The 20792-nt window shown below is 41.9% G+C and overlaps 1 protein-coding gene across 1 annotated transcript in view; it reads left to right on the top strand.

Moving 5' to 3' along the window:
- LOC115095960 (VPS10 domain-containing receptor SorCS1-like) overlaps window positions 1-20792 on the top strand; it is a 1120107-nt gene that overhangs the window by 1007380 nt on the left and 91935 nt on the right. The window contains 1 exon segment of the mRNA XM_029610345.1: window positions 15192-15378. Within this exon segment, the coding sequence (XP_029466205.1) occupies window positions 15192-15378 (187 nt within the window).

The following is a 20792-nucleotide window of genomic DNA, read 5'->3' as shown; positions in this document are numbered from 1 at the left end:
ATTAAGTACTCGTGTACTTTCCCTTCAAAAATAATCCCACCAAAACTTCCTGCACACAATTATGCTTGCTAATATCTGCACAGATTTCTTTCAGGAAAGTTTACTTGCATGCTTTTCAAAATGCAAACTTTTGTGTTTCAGCTCAAACCCCTATTCAGTCCCCCCCAGGAACACCTCCTGTCACTTCAGGTAAACCTTTGTGATACAGACAACATGCAAGTAAATATACCCACCTATCAGGCAGGGAATTGTGTTCCTCTCCATTTTCATGGGTAAAGCACACTTTAACCTGCAGAAATGCCTTTTGGAATATTACCTATCCTATGGTGGAAGGATCTCTGGTAATCATAGCTGATGACCTCAAGGTTGCTAAATAGCGTGATGAGGCAGTGATGAGAGGAATGCAGGGGTGCTTATGGGGAGGTAAAACTTACTGGAAAAAGGAAGCACCACTGAACGAATCATTCGTAAGACCACATCTGGAATCTGTTATCCAGTTCTGAAAGCCACATCTCCAGATGAATATAGATAATTATGACATCCTATCCAGAAGATCTAGATATTGAAGCAATCCAGAGGAAGACTCTTCATAAACACTTGCACTGGAGACATTTACACAAGACTTAAAAGCATACTATTCCTGAGGCTTACTTTCTTTACAATGAAAAAGTGATCCTTGATCCTAAATGTACTGAATCCCTAATTATTTTGTTTGTGCCCTCTGATTGTTGAGTGTGCACCCTAGCTTGAAAAATCCTGAAGCTAAATCCTTGTAATATTGTTTCACTTGGTCATTATTTCTTCTCTTAGTTATCATTTTCTTCAAGTAAAAGACTATCTCCTTTCATGAGTTGAGTACATTTTTCTTCAACCTTTTTCTCTTCTTTCAATATCTTAGTAGTAAGGCAGTAATCAAAACTGGATAGTGTAGTCCAAATGTGGTCACACTAGAGCTTCTCAGTTAATACTGTTAATTCTGCATATTAGAATTTCTGGCATCTTCTCATGAATGCTTGATGCAGTCCTTATGAGCGGTGGATGCAGTCTTTCAGTGTCCAGACAACACTGGAGTGATAATTGTGTTTCCAAACAGCGCAGCATCCAGTTAGTGATCAGACTTTTTAAGACACACAGTAGAGTACATTAAAGATGGGATGGAGAATGAGGTGACCGAAGCAGTGTAGGCACATTGCAGAGGATAATTAAATCTGCTTTAAACAGATGTAAAGGTAAAGAGATTCATTCAATGCATAATTGAAGACTTTTAAATGAAATCTGTGGTGAGGGACCTGAGAATATAAACTTTGAGCTGTATCTCATTGTTTTAATGCTTCAATTTACGCACAAAGACTAACCCATAAAATAGGAAATTCATCCTGTTGAGAATTAAATCCTAACTTTAAAAGGCAGAGTTCTCATTAGATTGGTTTGTATGAACCGTATTACTTTTACAAGCTGATAAACTGTGCCATTGCTTGCATAAAAGTAATAAAATGTAATACAAGGTTGTAAGCAATGTAAGACCTGAAATACTGCAGTAAAACAGATAGTTCTTGTTCTTTTCAGCTTTAATGGTCATGATGATCTGCTCTGGCACACTGACTTGCTATATACATTCTTGTTTTCTTCAAAAACATAGATTAGGGCCAAAGGTCAAAATGGCTTCAGGTGATTGACGTAGATAATGTATTGTGCAGGTGATATACTTCTTCAAAGAGCATTCTTTATTGCATATGTTGAGAGTGCATTTCATTCATAAGAACCATTAGACAGTCATTTATTCACCATAATAAGTGAGATAGCATGTTCTGCCCTTTAAAGGAATTTCCTTTCAGTGATATGTATGAGAGAATGGAAATGTGGTTCTTGGAGATTTCAAGGGGCATGCCACAGCTTCCAGCACCCAACCTTGGCCACAGCCAATTAATCAAGGTCCCTATACAATCTGCCAGCACTAAGATTGACTCCAACTCAATATCAGTGGTCACTATTCCCTGGTTAGACCATAAACCTGCTGAGGCCAACATCTCATTTCCAAATGAAATCCTCGGTGCTCCTGTATCTAAACCTCCCTCCAGAAACCTATCCTGTATTACAAGCAAACACCTAAGCAATCTCATCAATATACCCCAAACAACTAACACCTCAGTCCCACCAGAAATCTTAGTCCAGCAATGGAACAATTAATTCCCTATTGCAATTGAGACACCAGTCCCTCTCAAATCCAATCCTACTAGAGCTGGAAACCTTCCTAAATTCTTTTCTGAAAAATACAAGCTATTCATTCCTCCTTTCATCCCTCCACATCCTTCACCACACTCACCCATGGTACCATCCACTTCATGAATGCAAAAATTACACAGGCAAACTCTATTCAACTGCCTTCACACTTGATCCCATTGTCTGACTTTCAGGACAATCTACTGCGTTCGGTGTACTGCAGGCCCGGTCCACAGCCCACCGCCTTACCACCAAGCCAGGCCAGCCCTCTTCACCTCCTGATGCCATGCTGGGTTTCTAGGTTGCAGCCAAATACCATGCATGCTCCCTGGCTCCCATCCCCTGGCATCAGCCCTCCTCAGAGTGCAGTGGAAGGCTGCACCGTGACTGCTCTCCTCTTTGTGGTAGGATGCCACCGGATCCCCAAGGCATGCCCCCCTCCCTTAGGAAATGCACCCGACAATTGCCCTAAATTTAAAGGGCCAGCTTTGGGAAGCCTCCAGAGGCACCCCCTGATGACATCATCCAGCTAGCCCTATAAAGAGGGAGAGATGGAGAACCCTCCAGTGCTTCGGCAATAGGTCAACTCTGTTGGAGAAGTGCTTGCTTTGCCTCTGCGTTCCTGATTCCTGGTTCTTGATCCTTGCTTCCTTTTCATATTTCCAATGTGTGTCCCTTTCCTGGTTCCTTGGCAGTCTGGTTTCTTTTCTGAGTTCTTGTCTTCATGGTCAGTCTTCTTTTCATCTGTCTTCAGTGTTTCAACTTGCTCCTGTGGTTCCTTGTCCTCCCTCCTCCTCGTCATTCCTTATCCCATTGGATTGGACTTCCGCTTTGACTTTGGATGGACATCTGCCTTGATCTCGGATTCGACCTCGATGCTGCTTGACCTCTGCCTGCCTCTGACCCCTTCTTACCATTACTGCTCAAACTCTGCCTGCCCTGACCACTACCTGAACCACAACACTGAGTGAACTCCATCTGAAACTGACAACTGCCTGAATCTGTCTCTGTTGACCACCGCCAGTCCTGACCACTGCTCATACTGACTCTGCTTCTTCACTGTGCTGGCCTGCAACATTTTCTATGTGATAGATCTTCACTTCCACAGAAGCCCACATCTAAGTTCAGCTGGCTCCAGCACCCAAGGGCTCAGCCTAAGGGGAACGAGGGCCGGTACTGGTGGAAGTTCCAGTTGGTCCTCTACTCCAGCCAGCTCCACCTGCTGATGGTGGAGATCTGCAGGGCTCCTCCCGCTGGTTACGCCAACTCTTGAATTAAGATTTTTGTTAAGATTAGTTACCTATTAGTTATATACCAATGTGTGTATGTTTATTCCTTTTTAATTTATTCTTTTAATTTTGTTTATTTCATATTTTTGTAAACCGTTTTGACAAAATTAATTTTTTTAAAAACGGTATATAAATATTTTTAAATAAATAAATAAATAAATAAACTCCACCTCAGCCCAAGAGTCCACTTCTGCAATACAATCACTCTACAAAAGTGGAAAAGACCCTCCAGTGAATCAGCCAGTCCATGAGCCCATCAAATCCAATTCCCCCAAGATTCATCTGTAACCTGAAACATGACCTAGCCCCCTGGCTAACCAATATAATAAATGCTATTCTAACCCAAAGCTCGCTACCCAGCTTACTCAAAAATCAAACCAATCTTAAAAAAAAAAACCTGGTGCAGAGCCTATAATAATAAAACATCATCTCATAGTCTCCAGCCTTCCTTTCTTATCCAAGGTGGTGGAAAAACTAATATACTTTTAACTGTTAGATTTCCTAGAGGAGTAAAATATCTTACACCACTACCAATTTGAGTTCAGGAAAGGCCATTGAACAGAGTCAGTGCTGATGGACATAAAAAATAGTAGCAATCAAAAAGAGTATGTATTTCCTCATGGGACATTGGAGCAATCTACTGTATGTATCTCTACACACTAGCATGCATTTCCTTCCAAATAAATGTATACAGTAATGGGATAACCTACACATGTAACATGAAAGCAAATATTGCCTAACCAAAGAATAAATGTAATTACTTATCTTGATTGTTCTCTGAAGATATCATCCCAAAAATGCTATATTAGTCACATGATCAGGCAAAAGATCTTCTCCCAAGCTTTGTAAGTTCATGTGACAGTGGGAGGCATGAGATGTTCTGTGATCAACTACATCAGTTCATTTTTTGAATCAAGATAGAAAGAAAGGAATCTGCTGAATAAAGAAAGTGGGACTATTGGGATGCTACCATTCTAGGACGATAGTTGTAGTTAGGTAACTGGTAATTATCCTTTCTCCAATGAAACGAATCACAAATAGTCACATAGATGAAATTAATTTAAGACATGTATACAAGGGAGAAAACATTTAGTCAGGCCAAGGTGTCAGTGGATGAGAGTCAACATTGACCATCTATGTGTGTGCTAGCTGCTGGTTTTGGATTTGTCTTCCTGTAGTGATGTTAACTCTGCAGTGGAGATTTGTAAACATCTTTGGATGATGTTGCCCCAATAAGAAAATGTATTCATCATAGCAAAAATGACAAGAGGCAAGCAGGACCTTATAGACTAATCAATTTATTGAGGATTGAGCTTTTGAGGACAGAGTCCACTTTTTCAAATGCACATGAAGTAGACTCCGTCCTCGAAAGCTCATGTCTCAATAAATTGATTAGTCTATAATGTGCTACTTAACTTTTGTCATTTTTACTACACCAGACTAATGCGAATGTCCCTCTGAAGATATTCTTAATAGAGCACAGTATGTACATGGTTTGACCATGAGTTGAAAAACATGAAACACCAATTGTGTCGCACTGAATGCACAAAAAGTGTGAATAGCATAAATAAGTCTACTTTTCAGAAAAAATTCACATTTCAGTTAACTACCTACAGGTGTTATTTCATACTGTGATATATCTCATATGGTATCAAGATGAAACTACACAGATTGGTTCTAGTAGCAAACATCTGTTTCATACATATACATTGCAAATTACTTCCACACAAAAGTGTCCCAGCTCTGTGCTCATTTTCCAAGAAATGCGATGCCTGTCATTCCACCATTTGAGGATAATCATGAGAGAGAGGGTAATTTTGCACTAGCAACAGCTAATGAGATAGCTTAGACAGTAACTCAATTTAACAATTCAACATGCTCTTTAAATCCTTGTCCCTGTGATCTTGAAAGCAGTGAGGAATGATATTGTTGAGATAATCACAAATTGTTAACATATCTTTATCCAAAGGGAATTTACCCAAGGAAATGAAATATGCATCCGAATAGCCTATATTAAAAAAATACTAATTTGGACCCGACAAATCTGCTAATCATCATCCAGTATACTCTCTCCCATTCTTAGCTAAAGTCACTGAAGGGGCAAGTGATTAAGCAACTTCAGGAATTCATAGATCATCACAATCTTTTGGATCAATATTAGTTGTTTTCAACCTGCTCAAACAACTGAATTGCTGCTAGTGTCTAGCTTGAAGGTATTCCAATGTGACTTTGATATGGGTGTAAAATTTCTTCTAGAACTGTTGGACATCTCAGCGACATTTGACATGATTAAACATGACATCATTTTAGCCCATTTACCATCAAAGGGCATTAGGAGGACAGTCCTAAAATAGTTTGTACCATTTTTCCACAGGGTCCTCAACATCGATATAATGTACCTCTGGAGGCAGGGTTCAGCCCTCTTAGTAACGTTATTTATTTTTTAATTTGTTTCCTATCTTTAAAGTACTTATGCACTTGGTGTCAAATACTGCCGATATTCAGATGATATTCAGTTTTTCATCCCAGAGAACATTAACAAATGCATAAGCATCTGTTTCTAAATTTATGACTAAAATTCAGCAATGGATAAGTTAGTGCCGAATATTAGCAAGAACAAAGTAATAGTGATGTCATGGACTGCTGTGATATGCATACCCTCCACATTTCAGTTAGGCAAATAGCTAATACAAATCTCATCTCATGTTCAGAACATGGGTATACAGTTTTTATTACACCTTATCTTTCCATCTGTAAGTGAGAATAGTAACAAATCAGAATGATACAGATTAAGACCATTTTTGTAGCATGATGATTTTGTAGGCATATGCAGCAGGAAAAAAAAATTGTTACAATTCAAAATTCATTTACTGGGGTTCCCATTTCATTTCCTTACTTTCAAAATGAAATTTATTTATTTTTTTTTAGTTGTATTTGTTTTTGTTTGCCATTAAAGTCAATGGGGGAAGAATTATAGGTAATTCTCAGCCTATTTTCGGTTTCAGAATAGTAGGTTTCTAATCAATTGTCTTAAAACCTGTGGTAAGAAATCAACAGAAGGGGGAAAGAATTCCAAAGTACTTAGAAACACTGGGGGTACTGGAGAATGGCACCAAAAGTGGCAGGAATAGCCTACTACTCTGTAAAGGGGCAAAGGGGTATCAGCATTGGCAGGATTTCACCAAGTCACTGCGAGAGAAGCAAAGAAAAAGTAGGAAGAGCAACCCAAGGCTCCAAAAGAGGGCACCAGCAAGAGTAAGATGAGCTCTAGATGGCATCTCAAGTGGCACTGGCAAACTGGTACCCAAAGTGGCATTAGTAGCCACTGAATATATCTGGCTATCTTAAAGTTAGCCAGATAAGTTTATCCAGCTAACTTTAGGACTGATCTACAGGCTGATGAGATTTAGCTGGATAAGTTATCTGGCTAACTCTGAATACTGGATTAGCCCCCCAGGATGCCCCTGACTTATCTGGCCACATTTTAGCTGGATAAGTTCCCAAATAATCATTTAGCCAGACAACTTCTGAGTTATCTTGCTAAATGCTTCTGAATATGACCTCCTATACTTCATCTTGCATGTTGTGATCAAGTGGGCCCAGTTTACTTAGCATGCCATCAATCTGATTATGAAGCCTGTCGGAAGTGAGAAACACATTCACATTTGCTACTAGCCCAGTGCAATGGGACTTGCTTCCAGACACACTGAGAACTTAAGGTGAATTAGTCATTTCAGAATGTTATTATTTTCTTTAAAGAGAGAAAAATAGGGCACACAACCCTTGAGAAAACCAACATATTTGGTTCTTAGGAGATGAGAGTTGAGTGCTAAGTCAAAAACGCCTCCTTAAGAACCATTGAGCCTAACTTAGGGTCTGATTTACTAAGGCTTTTCTCCCGTTCTGTGTCTATGGGAAAATGGATAGTAAACAAAGTTGTTAGAGGCTGATGTATTAAATGGTGGTGGGGTATATCCCATATGGTAAATGATCTTACTGCATGTTATATATGTCACTCTGGGAGCAATCAAATTTTTATCCATGGGAATTGCACCAATAATCAAAGAAAAAACCTACATAGCTTTTGCTTTGATTGTTGTCCCTGGAAAACTAACCTGCAGAGACTGCACCTGCTTTCTCTGTGGGTAATTTATCCATCACAATCAGTGCATGTAGTTTTGATTACATAAATCTAGGAACGTTGTTCATATCTTTAGCCCATGGACTGCCTCTTCACTCTGCAGTAAAAGTATACATATTGTTGACCAAAGTGCATACTTTTAATCTGCAGATAGGTTGAACAATAATGAAAGCCCCAATTTACAAGGGTAAAAGTTTAAGTACCCATATTTTCCACTATATAAGTCATGAGGTTTATTTTTTCAAATTTTCGTCAATGCATCTTATACAACGATGTGACTTATATGCTGTTTTTTTCTAAATGTTGTTGGATCTCTCTCTCCTTCTTTCCTGTGCATGGCCTCCAAACAGTGTTTGTTTACTGTAAGAGCATCCATGATAGCTATGACCACAACCTTCCATACCACCTCTCGAACGCCACTAAGTGGACTTACTTTCTGCACTCACCTAGTATGTCTGATCCTCCCATGTGCCATAACCATGATTAGCATGCTCACCCTATGCAGCTGCTGTCTCCTTCTCAATGACATGGAAGGTTATGACTTTCTGAATCTGATTAGCCAGTGATATCCTGGCAATGTGTAGGTCATGGCATAAATGCATCAATCTCTGTACGAACAGATGCGTCTTTTATAAAGGTATAACTTATGTACAAACGTTTTCATAAAAATGGCTGTATGTACAAGGGTGCAACTTATATAACAATGTGACTAATACACCATAAAGTATGATGTGTGTTCTTGGGGATCTAACAAAGGGGACGATGCAAAAAAAAAAGCACGGAAAGCGGGCGCTGAAAAGTCAGCACCCTCTTTCTTAATGCGTGCATGGCGCCCACAAGAGGGGCGCCATGCAAGATTATAATTAAGGGGTCACGCTAGCAAGGAGGCACTAGGGTTGCTTGTGCTTGCATGACCCTAGAGCCTCCTTGCCAATGTGACCCTGCAGTTACCAGCGGTCTGCTGGTTATGAACACCGACGCCGATAAACTTGACGTCAGTTTTCAGAACTGCAGTCTGCCATTTATGTTTCCTTCCTGCCCATGAGTCTGCCAGTTATGAAAATCGATGCCGAGTTTATCGGCGTCGGTTTTCATAACGCAGCCGGCCAGTGCCTCATTCACCTGCATTTGCATGTGATGAGCACTACCCCATTCACTCCGCATCGGACATGCGTTAAATAGGCGCTAATCCCCCTATTGCATTAGGGGGTGGATTAGCTCCTATTTAACTTGATTCCGACTGTGGGTTATACAGTGCGCTCAGCTGAGCGCACTCTGTTGCATCGGCCCCAAAGAGAACCAAGGAAATCAGTTTGGAAGGGTATGTTTTCTAAAACTCTTAGATTATGTAGGAATTATTTTTTTTTGTAGTGCATTGTCTTCTTCACGAGACTTTTACAGGCATAAAGGAGTATGTCATTTTGAAAGTGTGTTACTGTTTGAGAATCATTGTGGTTTTAGGCTTGGATTTCTAACTCGGGTAACTCATGGACTAGTGTTTGTTGAGGAGACTATGTTTCCTTCCTACCCATGCAGAAAGGAATAGATTGTTTTCATCTTCTTTTGGGTACCTGTTTCAGCTGATTTAGTTTTAAATCCTTTGGGAGTATCCTGGGTGCCAGAAATCCACTTTTTCCATCTGGCTGAAAATTGTTCAAAGACTTTTAAGAGATTGCCAAAGACATTCCTATTTAGACAAGCCTTTCACTCGCATTTTGTTCTGTGCTGAGCATCAGATGTCTACAAATTGTGTATATTATAGTTAGATATTTAACTATTATGTATATTTTTATGTACATCACTTAGTGCCCTCATGTAATGAAATGGAGAGTCTGTAGTGCCCTCATGCAATGAAATGGAGAGTCTGTAGAATTCTCATCCATTTGTTCTATTTTATTCTCTCTACTTGCTTTGGCATGAGGAAAGACGTATTATATGTGAAATGTAATGTGTCTTAAGCATTATTATTATTTACTGGTGGCAGCATTCCTACTCATTTCCCAGATGCTATTCCTGTGCTGGTTGCAGAGGCACTAATATGGCCTAGGTGTAAATCACTTGGATGTAAATTGCATTAATAGGTTTTGCTACCTAATGTTACGGAGCACTAGGAGAGCGGTCCACTTACCAGGAGATGTGTGTTCTTGGGCCACGGCTCGACCCCAGAGGAACTCCGAAGAGGTGCTGCGGTAGGCGAGGCAGGCCCAAGTATGGGCTGGACAGGAGAGAGGCTGGACTGAAGACAGATGACTTGAGATACTGACCCTCCTCCGGACCTGCACACTTTGGAAGACCAACAACGCAATAGTGGTCTTATGAACAGTCCTCTGACCATTCCAAGCCCTTTCGGACCTACCGCAGGGTACGGCAAGAAGCGGCAGGCCGGATGGAGGCCAGCGCAGCGAAAACCGGAACATGGAGATTCAGACGAGACTCAGGAACAAGGTACTTGGATGCACAGAAGAGACTCAGGAACAAGGTACTTGGATGCACAGACGAGCCTCAGGCAAGGTTCAAGGCAATCAGAAGACTCAAGCAAGTACTGGGTTGAGACTGCAACGCAGCGCACCCTACACAGTCCACCCGCGTGACTGGTCATGGACCACCTGGACTCGAGGAGTCTCTAGACAAGATGTGGAGCAATGAAAAGGAACATGTCTCAGAAGCTGTAGAGAACCAAGATTAGACGCCACAGTCTTTTTCAAAAGTTTATTGAAGTGGAGACGTATGTATTTTAAAAGCCCGACTCTGGCCGAGTTTCGCCGTTAACAAACGGCTGCCTCAGGGGCTCAATTTGATTAGGACTCAAGTTGAAACAAGTGTAATCTGGACATTTATGATCTGCTATGAGATTGAGCCTTCCTTTTTTATATGAAAAACATAATCTTGTTGATGTGATGTATCTGTTGGATTCCCACTCTGGCATCACATCTATCAAACTCTGAGGTAACACCAACTTCTACTCGCGTTCCAATGCTCGTCTCCACTCTGCCTAGTAAACATGTTTACTCTGCCTAGTAAACTCTGCCTAGTAAACATGTTTACTAGGCAGAGTGGAGACGAGCATTGGAACGCGAGTAGAAGTTGGTGTTACCGCAGAGTTTGATAGATGTGATGCCAGAGTGGGAGCAATTGGTTCAGATGGAGCAATTGGTTCAGGAACCAACAAGAGAGGGAGGAATTTTAGATCTAATTCTCAGTGGAGCACAGGACTTGGTGAGAGAGGTAATGGTGGTGGGGCCACTTGGCAATAGTGATCATAATATGATCAAATTTGATTTAATGACTGGAAGAGGAACAGTGTGCAAATCCAAGGCTCTCGTGCTAAACTTTCAAAAGAGAAACTTTGATAAAATGAGAAAAATTGTTAGAAAAAAACTGAAAGGAGCAGCTACAAAAGTAAAAAATGTCCAAAAGGCGTGGTCATTGTTAAAAAAATACCATTCTAGAAGCACAGTCCAGGTGTATTCCACACATTAAGAAAGGTGGAATGAAGGTAAAATGATTACCGGCATGGTTAAAAGAGGAGGTGAAAGAAGCTATTTTAGCCAAAAGATCTTCATTCAAAAATTGGAAGAAGGATCAAAAAGAAGAAAATAGGATAAATCATAAACGTTGGCAAGTTAAATGTAAGACATTGATAAGACAGGCTAAGAGAGAATTTTAAAAGAAGTTGGCTGTAGAGGCAAAAACTTACAGTAAAAACTTTTTAAAATATATCCGAAGCAGAAAGCCTGTGAGGGAGTTAGTTGGACCGTTAGATGATCGAGGGGTTAAAGGGGCACTTAGAGAAGATAAGGCCATCGCAGAAAGATTAAATGATTTCTTTGCTTCGGTGTTTACTGAAGAGGATGTTGGGGAGGTACCCATAATGGAGAAGGTTTTCATAGGTAAAGATTCAGATGGACTGAATCAAATCACGGTGAACCTAGAAGATGTGGTAGACCTGATTGACAAATTGAAGAGTAGTAAATCACCTGGACCAGATGGTATACACCCCAGACTTCTGAAGGAACTAAAAAATGAAATTTCAGACCTATTAGTAAAAATATGTAACCTATCATTAAAATCATCCATTGTACCTGAAGACTGTAGGATAGCAAATATAACCCCAATATTTAAAAAGGGCTCCAGGGGTGATCCGGGAAACTAGAGACTGGTTAGCCTGACTTCAGTGCCAGGAAAAATAGTGGAAAGTGTTCTAAACATCAAAATCACAGAACATATAGAAGGACATGGTTTAATGGAACAAAGTCAGCATGGCTTTACCCAAGGCAAGTCTTGCCTCACAAATCTGCTTCACTTTTTTGAAGGAGTTAATAAACATGTGGATAAAGGTGAACCGGTAGATGTAGTATATTTGGATTTTCAGAAGGCGTTTGACAAAGTTCCTCATGAGAGGCCTCTAGGAAAAGTAAAAAGTCATGGGATAGGTGGCGATGTCCTTTCATGGATTGCAAACTGGTTAAAAGACAGGAAACAGAGAGTAGGATTAAATGGACAATTTTCTCAGTGGAAGGGAGTGGACAGTGGAGTGCCTCAGGGATCTGTATTGGGACCCTTACTGTTCAATATATTTATAAATGATCTGGAAAGAAATACGACGAGTGAGATAATCAAATTTGCAGATGACACAAAATTGTTCAGAGTAGTTAAATCACAAGCAGATTGTGATAATTGCAGGAAGACCTTGTGAGACTGGAAAATTGGGCATCCAAATGGCAGATGAAATTTAATGTGGATAAGTGCAAGGTGATGCATATAGGGAAAAATAACCCATGCTATAATTACACAATGTTGGGTTCCATATTAGGTGCTACAACCCAAGAAAGAGATCTAGTCGTCATAGTGGATAATACATTGAAATTGTTGATTCAGTGTGCTGCGGCAGTCAAAAAAGCAAACAGAATGTTGGGAATATTAGAAAGGGAATGGTGAATAAAACAGAAAATATCATAATGCCTCTGTATCGCTCCATGATGAGACCACACCTTGAATTCTGTGTACAATTCTGGTCGCCACATCTCAAAAAAGATATAATTGCGATGGAGAAGGTACAGAGAAGGGCTACTAAAATGATAAGGGGAATGGAACAGCTCCCCTATGAGGAAAGACTAAAGAGGTTAGGACTTTTCAGCTTGGAGAAGAGACGACTGAGGGGGGATATGATAGAGATGTTTAAAATCATGAGAGGTCTAGAATGGGTAGATGTGAATCGGTTTTTTACTCTTTCGGATAATAGAAAGACTAGGGGGCACTCCATGAAGTTAGCATGGGGCACATTTAAAACTAATCGGAGAAAGTTCTTTTTTACTCAACTCACAATTAAACTCTGGAATTTGTTGCCAGAGGATGTGGTTAGTGCAGTTAGAATAGCTGTGTTTAAAAAAGGATTGGATAAGTTCTTGGAGGAGAAGTCCATTACCTGCTATTAAGTTCACTTAGAGAATAGCCACTGCCATTAGCAATGGTTACATGGAATAGACTTAGTTTTTGGGTACTTGCCAGGTTCTTATGGCCTGGATTGGCCACTGTTGGAAACAGGATGCTGGGCTTGATGGACCCTTGGTCTGACCCAGTATGGCATTTTCTTATGTTCTTAGGATCCCAGGAGTGTCTAACTCCTTGCGAAGGCAAAGCTGGAATGGACATTGAGCCCTTTTGTAGGGCTGAAGAGGATAACACCCAGGGAGGGGTCAGAAGGGGGGCATACCTGGCTGGCCCTTGAAAAACGGGAGAGAGGTGCGCGCCCGCGCCTTAGGAAGCTGGAAGAGGAAGAGCAGGAGACGCTGGTGGCATCCTCGGCCACGTGGAAGGCCCGAAGGAAGCAAGGCAGGCAGCGGAGCAGTCCTGCCATGGAGCTGAAGGTAGGCAGGCTGCAGGAGCGGCTCCATGCTGCGAAGCCAGAAGCAGGAAGAGAAGGAGGGCTGCAGGCACCGGCAGGGACAGCCTCCCTGCCGGGCAAGGACTCGGGCTGCAGCAGGCACTGGCAGGAACGGCCTCCCTGCCGGCTAAAGACCCCTGGAGTGGAGAAGACGCGACGGGGAGAGCAGGATCGGCAGTGGTGGTCCCGACCGCGAGGGGGAGCTCACGGTGGGTCAGCCCTGCCGTGCAAGGCTGAATGCAGCCGGGGAGGATCCCGGCGACGGCGGCACGCTCGCCGCGAAGAAAACAGTGTCTGCGGCCTGACTGACCGCGAAGGTAAGGAGCCTGCCCGCGCTCCTCGCGGTCAGGACTGCAACACCTAATTCTATTTGTTGTATTTTTCATGTGCTTTTTGCAATATCATGTTATGTGGTTGGAAAAATGTGTTCATTGTATGTTTCCATATTTTTCCATTATAGTGGATGTGAGTGTAGAGGTAACGAGCCCTTCCCACAGAGATTCCCAACCATCTACTGGAGGTGCACACATTCAGAGTTGGTTTTTCAGGGTTGCCACAATGAATATCTATGAGATAGATTTGCTTATACTGGTTCTCCACTGTATACAATCTATCTCATGTATATTCATTATGGATATCCTGAAAATCCAACCGGTTAAATGTGTGTCCAGGAGAGGTTTGGGAAGCCTGCAAGAAGGAAGAGGAACTTCCTAACAAGGAGAGGTTCAAGGGGCTTAGTTGATATTTTGAATGATGTTAAAGATCCATCCCCAAAAGGGAGAATCTGAGAGAAAAAGTTGTTTGGTTCTGTTTGCTCAGTTTGGATCAGAAGCTCAGTCATATCATTTTGGTCATTCTTTTCCATTCAAGTCAATGGGGGAAGCAATTCATTCTATTTTTGACTCCAACTTTGGGGTTTTCTATCCATTTTATGGAGCTTGGTGGTAGGCATCAGCAGCGGGGGCAACAGCATCCCAAGATACCAAGAGTAGCATAAACACCTCACAGCACCAATAGAGGGACAAAAGGCACCAAATAAATAAATAAATACACACTGTAAAGAACACACAAAGGTACCAAAGAAGGGCAAAAGGCACCAACAGTGACATAAACATGAACACCCCAAGGCATGGAGGGAGGTTTATGGCAGGAAGCATAGTTGCATCAAAACCCGAAGTTATGCTTTCTGACTAAGAAGTTAGTCCAAGAGTCACAGACAACTACACAAGCTGCTTGCCTGTTGTAGAAAGGAAGTACAGTCTTACTCTGCTGATATATACTGATATTGTAACCCTCATAGAGTTTAATTGGACTAACTCTAATGAACCAATAAAGATTTAAATTTGGGCGGACTGTGCCCATTTGGTTCAACTGACTCAACCTGAACCTAAAATGAACTTATTCAGATCAAATTCCATATTTGGATCATCTGAATGCATATCCTTAGTTATAATAATAAGAACACATCCCAGAATATCTCCAAGTAACTGGTACTGCATTTTCTTATGGAATCTACAGCTGGTTTGGTTTTTCTTTTTTTGCTAGATTCTACAGCATTGATTTGCTGTTCATTAAGCCATATAGCAGTTGATTCCTGGTTATTGACTAGAATGTACTATAATTAAATATTTCTTCCTACCTCTTTCTATTTTCTCAGGGTGAGGTTCAAAGGACAAACATTCAAGTGGATTTTGGCGATGGAATTGCCGTGTCATATGCTAACCTTAGCTCAACAGAGGATGGCATTAAGCACGTTTACCAGAATGTCGGGATCTTCCGAGTGACGGTGCAAGTGGAGAACAGCTTGGGATCGGATAGTGCTGTCCTGTACTTACATGTAACTTGTATGTTATTACTATTGTTGGCTTACCACATTTCTTAAAGAAACAGTATCTCTCTTTTAAAGACTTATCAGATGAATCTGTTGTCTAGCACAGTGTTTCCCAGCCATGTACCGAAGGCATATCTAATTTTTTTGGATAGCCACAATGAATATGCATGAAGTTGATTTGCTTATATTAGGTCTCCAGTTGGGAACCACTGGTCTAGCAAGTGCACACGAAACCTAAAAACTTAGGGAAGAGTAATCATGAAGGGTAACAACTCTGGTTTGGTTTTTATAATGAAGGAAAGTTTACTGGGTACAGAGGGTCACAAATCATGGACCCTGTTGTCACACATTGGCACTGAACAAGAAACATAGAATATGATGACAGATAAAAACATTGACGTCCATATTCAGTTACAGTCCAGTTAGCAACATTAGCCAGATAAACTTTGGATATATATTTAATAGTGCAGCTGCTCTCTTGAATATAGCCAGCTATCTTAAAGTTAGCTGGATAACTTTATCCTGCTAACTTTAGGACAGCTCTTTGGACCAACCAGACTTAGCCAGATAAGTTATCCAGCTAATTCTGACTTATCCACTTAACATACCCCCCCCCCCCCCCAAATTAACCCAAGTTATCCGGCTAAATTTTAGCCACATAAAAAAAATATCCAGCTGACATTTAGCCAGATAAGTGAGTGACAGCCAATTCAGCCAATCAACATTAAAATCTGAGTTAAGCCCTGTCCCTTGCCCTGCCTTATCCCCACCCCTTTGTTAACATCTCACAAAGTATGTCATAGCCCCACCCAAAACATGTCCTTTTTTGCCATATTGGGTCAGAACAAGGGTTCATCAAGCTCAGTATCCTGTTTCCAACTGTGGCTAATCCAGGTCTCAAGTAACTGGCAGTATCCCAAATAGTAGATAGATTTCATTCTGCTTTCATCCAGGGATAACTCAAGTCTACCTGGTTTATGGACTTTTCCTTTAAGAATTTGTCTAAACTTTTCTTAAACCCAGCTATGTTAACTGCCTTTACCACATCCGCTGGCTATGAATTCCAGAGCTTAACTGTGTGTTGAGTGAAAAAGTATTTTCTCCGAATTGTTTTAAATATGCTACTTAGTAATTTCATGAAGTGTCCCCTAGTCTATATATTTTGAAAGAGTAAACAACTAATTCTCATTTACCCATTCCATTCCACTCATGATTTTATAGACCTCTATCATACCTCCCCTCAGCCATCACTTTTCCAAGCTGAAAAGTCCTAACCTCTTTAGCCTTTCCTCATAGGGGAACTGTTCCAGTCTCTTAATCCTTTTGGTTACCTTTCTCTGAAACTTTCCAGTTCTGCTATATCCTTTTTCAGATGTAGCGACCAGAATTGTTTACCATACTCTAGATATGGTCACATCATGGAGCAATATAGAAGCTTTATTCTCCATTCCTTTCCTAATAATTCCTAACATTCTGTTTTCTTTTTTGATGGCTGTCACACACTGAGCTAAGACTTTTAGGAGTATATTTTTAAATATACACACACGCGTCCATGTGCGCATGCTACCCGGCGAGCGAGCATAAGGACGCGCGACTTTATAACATTTGCGCGCATGTTGTAAAATCCAATGCGACGTGCAAGGGGGGTGGAATAATGTAATTTTCTCACGGTGACACATCGTGGCCTTCCCCAGTTCCCTCCCAGTCCACTCCAATTAGGGAGCGGACTGGGAGGGAACTTCCCTACCCCCTACCCTAGCCTTCCTTCCCCTTCCCCTCTCCTCCCCCTATCCCCTTATTTCTATCCTAGCTACTACTGTATTTTTTATTTTACCTTTTACTCCTCAACAGGAGCAGTAGCAAGTTGTGTGCACCGGCAGAGTGCCTGTGCATGCTTCTCTGGCCCAGCGGCAAATGCCTCAAGCCCCACTCCTCCCCGCCCCCCGGACTGCCCCTTTTCTTCGGCCCAGCACTTTTGCGCATAATGTGAGTTACGCGAGCGGCTGGACTCCTTCTAAAAATGTGCGCAGCACGTGCAAGGCCCGGCCACGCCCGTAACCCCCATATTTTGCATGCACGGACAAATTAAAATCTGCTCGTTAATGCATTGCCCATGATGTTTAGATTCTTTTTCTGGGTAGTGATTCCTAGCCTGAAACCTAATATCATGTAACTGAAGTTTGAATTCCTTTTCCCTATGTGCATCACCTTGCACTTGTCCACATGAAGTTTCATCTATCATTTGGTTGCCCAGTCTCCCGGTCTTGTCAGCTCCTCCTGCAATTTCTTGTGGTCCTCTTATAATTTAACAATTCAGAATAATTTTGTGACCTCTGAAAATTTGATCACCTCACTTGTTGTTCCCTTTTCCAGATCATTTATAAATTCAAAAGCACGGGTCCCAGTACAGATCCCTGGGGCACTCCTCTATTTACGTTCCTCCATTTAGTCCTACTCTATTTCCTGTCTTTTAACCAGTTTGCAGTCTACATAAGGACATCACCTCCTATCCCATGACTTTTGTATTTTCTTAGAACTCTTTCATGAGGGACTTTGTCAAACGCCTTCTGACAATTCAAACATACTCTATCAGCTGGCTCGCCATTATCCACATGTTTATTAACCCCCTCAAACAAATGTAACAGATAAGTGAGGCATGATTTCCCTTGAGTAACTCCATGTTGGCGGTTTCCCATTAAATCATCTCTGACTATGTGTTCTGTAATATTTTCTTTAGAATAGATTCAATGAATTTTCCCAGCACTGATATCAGTCTCACTGAGCAATAGTTTCTCCTATCACTTCTGGAGCCCCATTTTTTTTTTTTAAATTGCATACAATCACTTCACAAGAATACCTTGTACAGCAAGTTTGGGATATGCAAAGTAGAATTACAATAATAATAATAATAATAATAATAATAATAATAATAATAAAGAAAAGAGAAAAAAAAATTCATCTGCACATTCCACATTAAAGAATAGGGACTAAAGGAGAGGAGGTCAGGGAAAGAGCAATTAACAATGAAAGAGTAAAAAGAAATGGTGAGATACCATCACCCTAATCACATCTATTGCCTATCTACTAGAGACATATTAGGTGTGCGTATTGAAGAACATGTGGAGTTGTGAAGTTTAAAAAAAAAAAAAAAAGATAATTAAAATTCCCATACTTTACATGACTTTGCAAGGGTACAACAAAATATATTACCCGTACCTCGGCACACATAGAGAGAAATCTTTTCTTTTGAAGTGGAGTTGCCCGAGTAATATCTGGATAAATCCATATTTCTGACCATAAAACAGGGACTCCCTACAATGAAAGAAAAATCTGAGAATAAAATTACAATCTAACAAAAAGGCAAAGGAAACCAAAAGAGCTCCTCTTTTAGAAACATTCATTTCATGTGAAGATTCAAGAAGTTCAGTGATATTCAATGAAGATTGTTTAGAAGGACTAGAGCCCTTTTTAAAGACTGGCATTGCATTGGTTACTCTCCAATCTTCAAGAACAATAGGTGCAAATTACTAGAAACAGGAATGCAATTTCATTTTTTACATTTTTCAGAACTTTGGGTTGTATGCCATCTGGTCAAGGTGATTTGCTCTTCTGTAGTTTGTCACTTTCCCCTATTACCCTATTACATCTTCCAAGTTCATCATGATTTCTTTCAGTTCCTCAAAATCATCATCATTAAATAAAGTTTCTGACACGGGTATTGTCCGACATTCTCCTCCACCAAAGCAATACATTGACGCTCTGGTCTACATGCCTGACAAGACTCAGGGTCCGATGTTGCACAGGCCGCACATAATGTAAATTTTAGAGAGATAGGTGGACCAGAAGAAAGATGGTGATGGGCTGATATGGCCTATGGGTCATAGTTTGCCCTCTCCTGATCTAGACCCTCTAGCACTTTATCCTGAATCTTCACCAGTTCACCCAAACTTCCTACCCAAAAATTGCAGACAACAGACAAGTCTGATTTCAATTGTGTGAGTCAATTAAAAGGTGTAAAATTATGCAAATACATTAGATAATTTATATATCATTATCGCTTGTAAAATAGCAATTTCCATGCATACCTAATAACGTTTATAAAATAGTGTACACAAAAAAGGATACTTATATGAATATTTGCAAATTTTCCATGCATAACCCCATTGAGAAGGCACCTGGGATGAGGTTCTGGGGGGAGGGAAGGAGAGAAGGCACTCATGAAGAGGCTATGGGTGGAGGGAAGGAGAGAAGGCACCTGGGAAGGGACTATGGGGGAGGGAAGGAGAGAAGGTACCTGGGATGGGGTTATGGGGAGAGGGAAGGAGAGAAGGCACTCAGGAAGGTGCTATGGGGAAGGGAAGGAGAGAAGACACTTAGGAAGGAGCTATGGGGGGAGGGAAGGAGAGAAGGCATTCAGGAAGGGGCTATGGTGGAGAGAAGGAGGGAAGGAGAGAAGGCACCTGGATCATGGGGGGAGGGAAGGAGAGAAGCACTCAGGAAGGGGTCATGGGGGAGGGAAGGAGAGAGGGCACTCAGGAAGGGGCTATGGGGGGAGAGAAGGCATTCAGGAAGGGGCTATGGGGGGAGGGAAGGGAAGAAGGCACCTGGGTCATGGGGGGAGGGAAGGAGAAAAGGAGAGAAGGCATTCAGGAAGGGGCTATGGGGGAGGGAAGGGGAGAAGGCACCTGGGTCATGGGGGGGAGGGAAGGAGAGAAGGCTCTCAGGAAGGGGTCATGGGGGAGGGAAGGAGAGAAGGAGAGAAGGAGAGAAGATACCTGGGAAGGGGCTATGGGGGGAGGGAAGGAGAGAAGGCACTCAGGAAGGAGTTATGGGGAGAGGGAAGGAGAAAAGGCACTCAGGAAGGGGCTATGGAGGGAGGGGAGGAGAGAAGGCACTCAGGAAGGGGCTATGGAGGGAGTGAAGGAGAGAAGGCACTCAGGAAGGGGCTATGGGGGGAGGGAAGGAGAGAAGGCACTCAGGAAGGGACTATGGGGGGAGTGAAGGAGAGAAGGCACTCAGGAAGGGGCTAAGGAGGGAGGGAAGGAGAGTAGGCACCTGAGACGGGGTCATGGGGGAGGGAAGGAAAGAAGACACTCAGGAAGGGGCTATGGGGGAGTGAAGGAGAGAAGGCACTCAGGAAGGGGCTATGAGGGGGAGGGAAGGAGAGAAGGCACTCAGGAAGAGGCTATGGAGGGAGGGAAGGAGAGAAGGTACCTGGGAAGGGGCTATGGGGGAGAAAAGGAGAGAAATAGAGAAGGCACTCAGGAAGGGGCTATTTGGGGAGGGAAGGAGAGAAGACACTTAGGAAGGGGCTATGGGGTTAGGGAAGGAGGGAAGAAGACACCTGGGAATGGGTCATGGGTGGGGAGGGAAGGAGAGAAGGCACCTGGGAAGGGGTCATGGGGAAGGGTGTGCAGGACTCAGAAA

Source organism: Rhinatrema bivittatum, chromosome 7, assembly GCF_901001135.1.
Source record: "Rhinatrema bivittatum chromosome 7, aRhiBiv1.1, whole genome shotgun sequence".
In the NCBI taxonomy this organism is placed as follows: domain Eukaryota; kingdom Metazoa; phylum Chordata; class Amphibia; order Gymnophiona; family Rhinatrematidae; genus Rhinatrema; species Rhinatrema bivittatum.
This window is presented reverse-complemented; position numbering and strand designations above follow the sequence as displayed.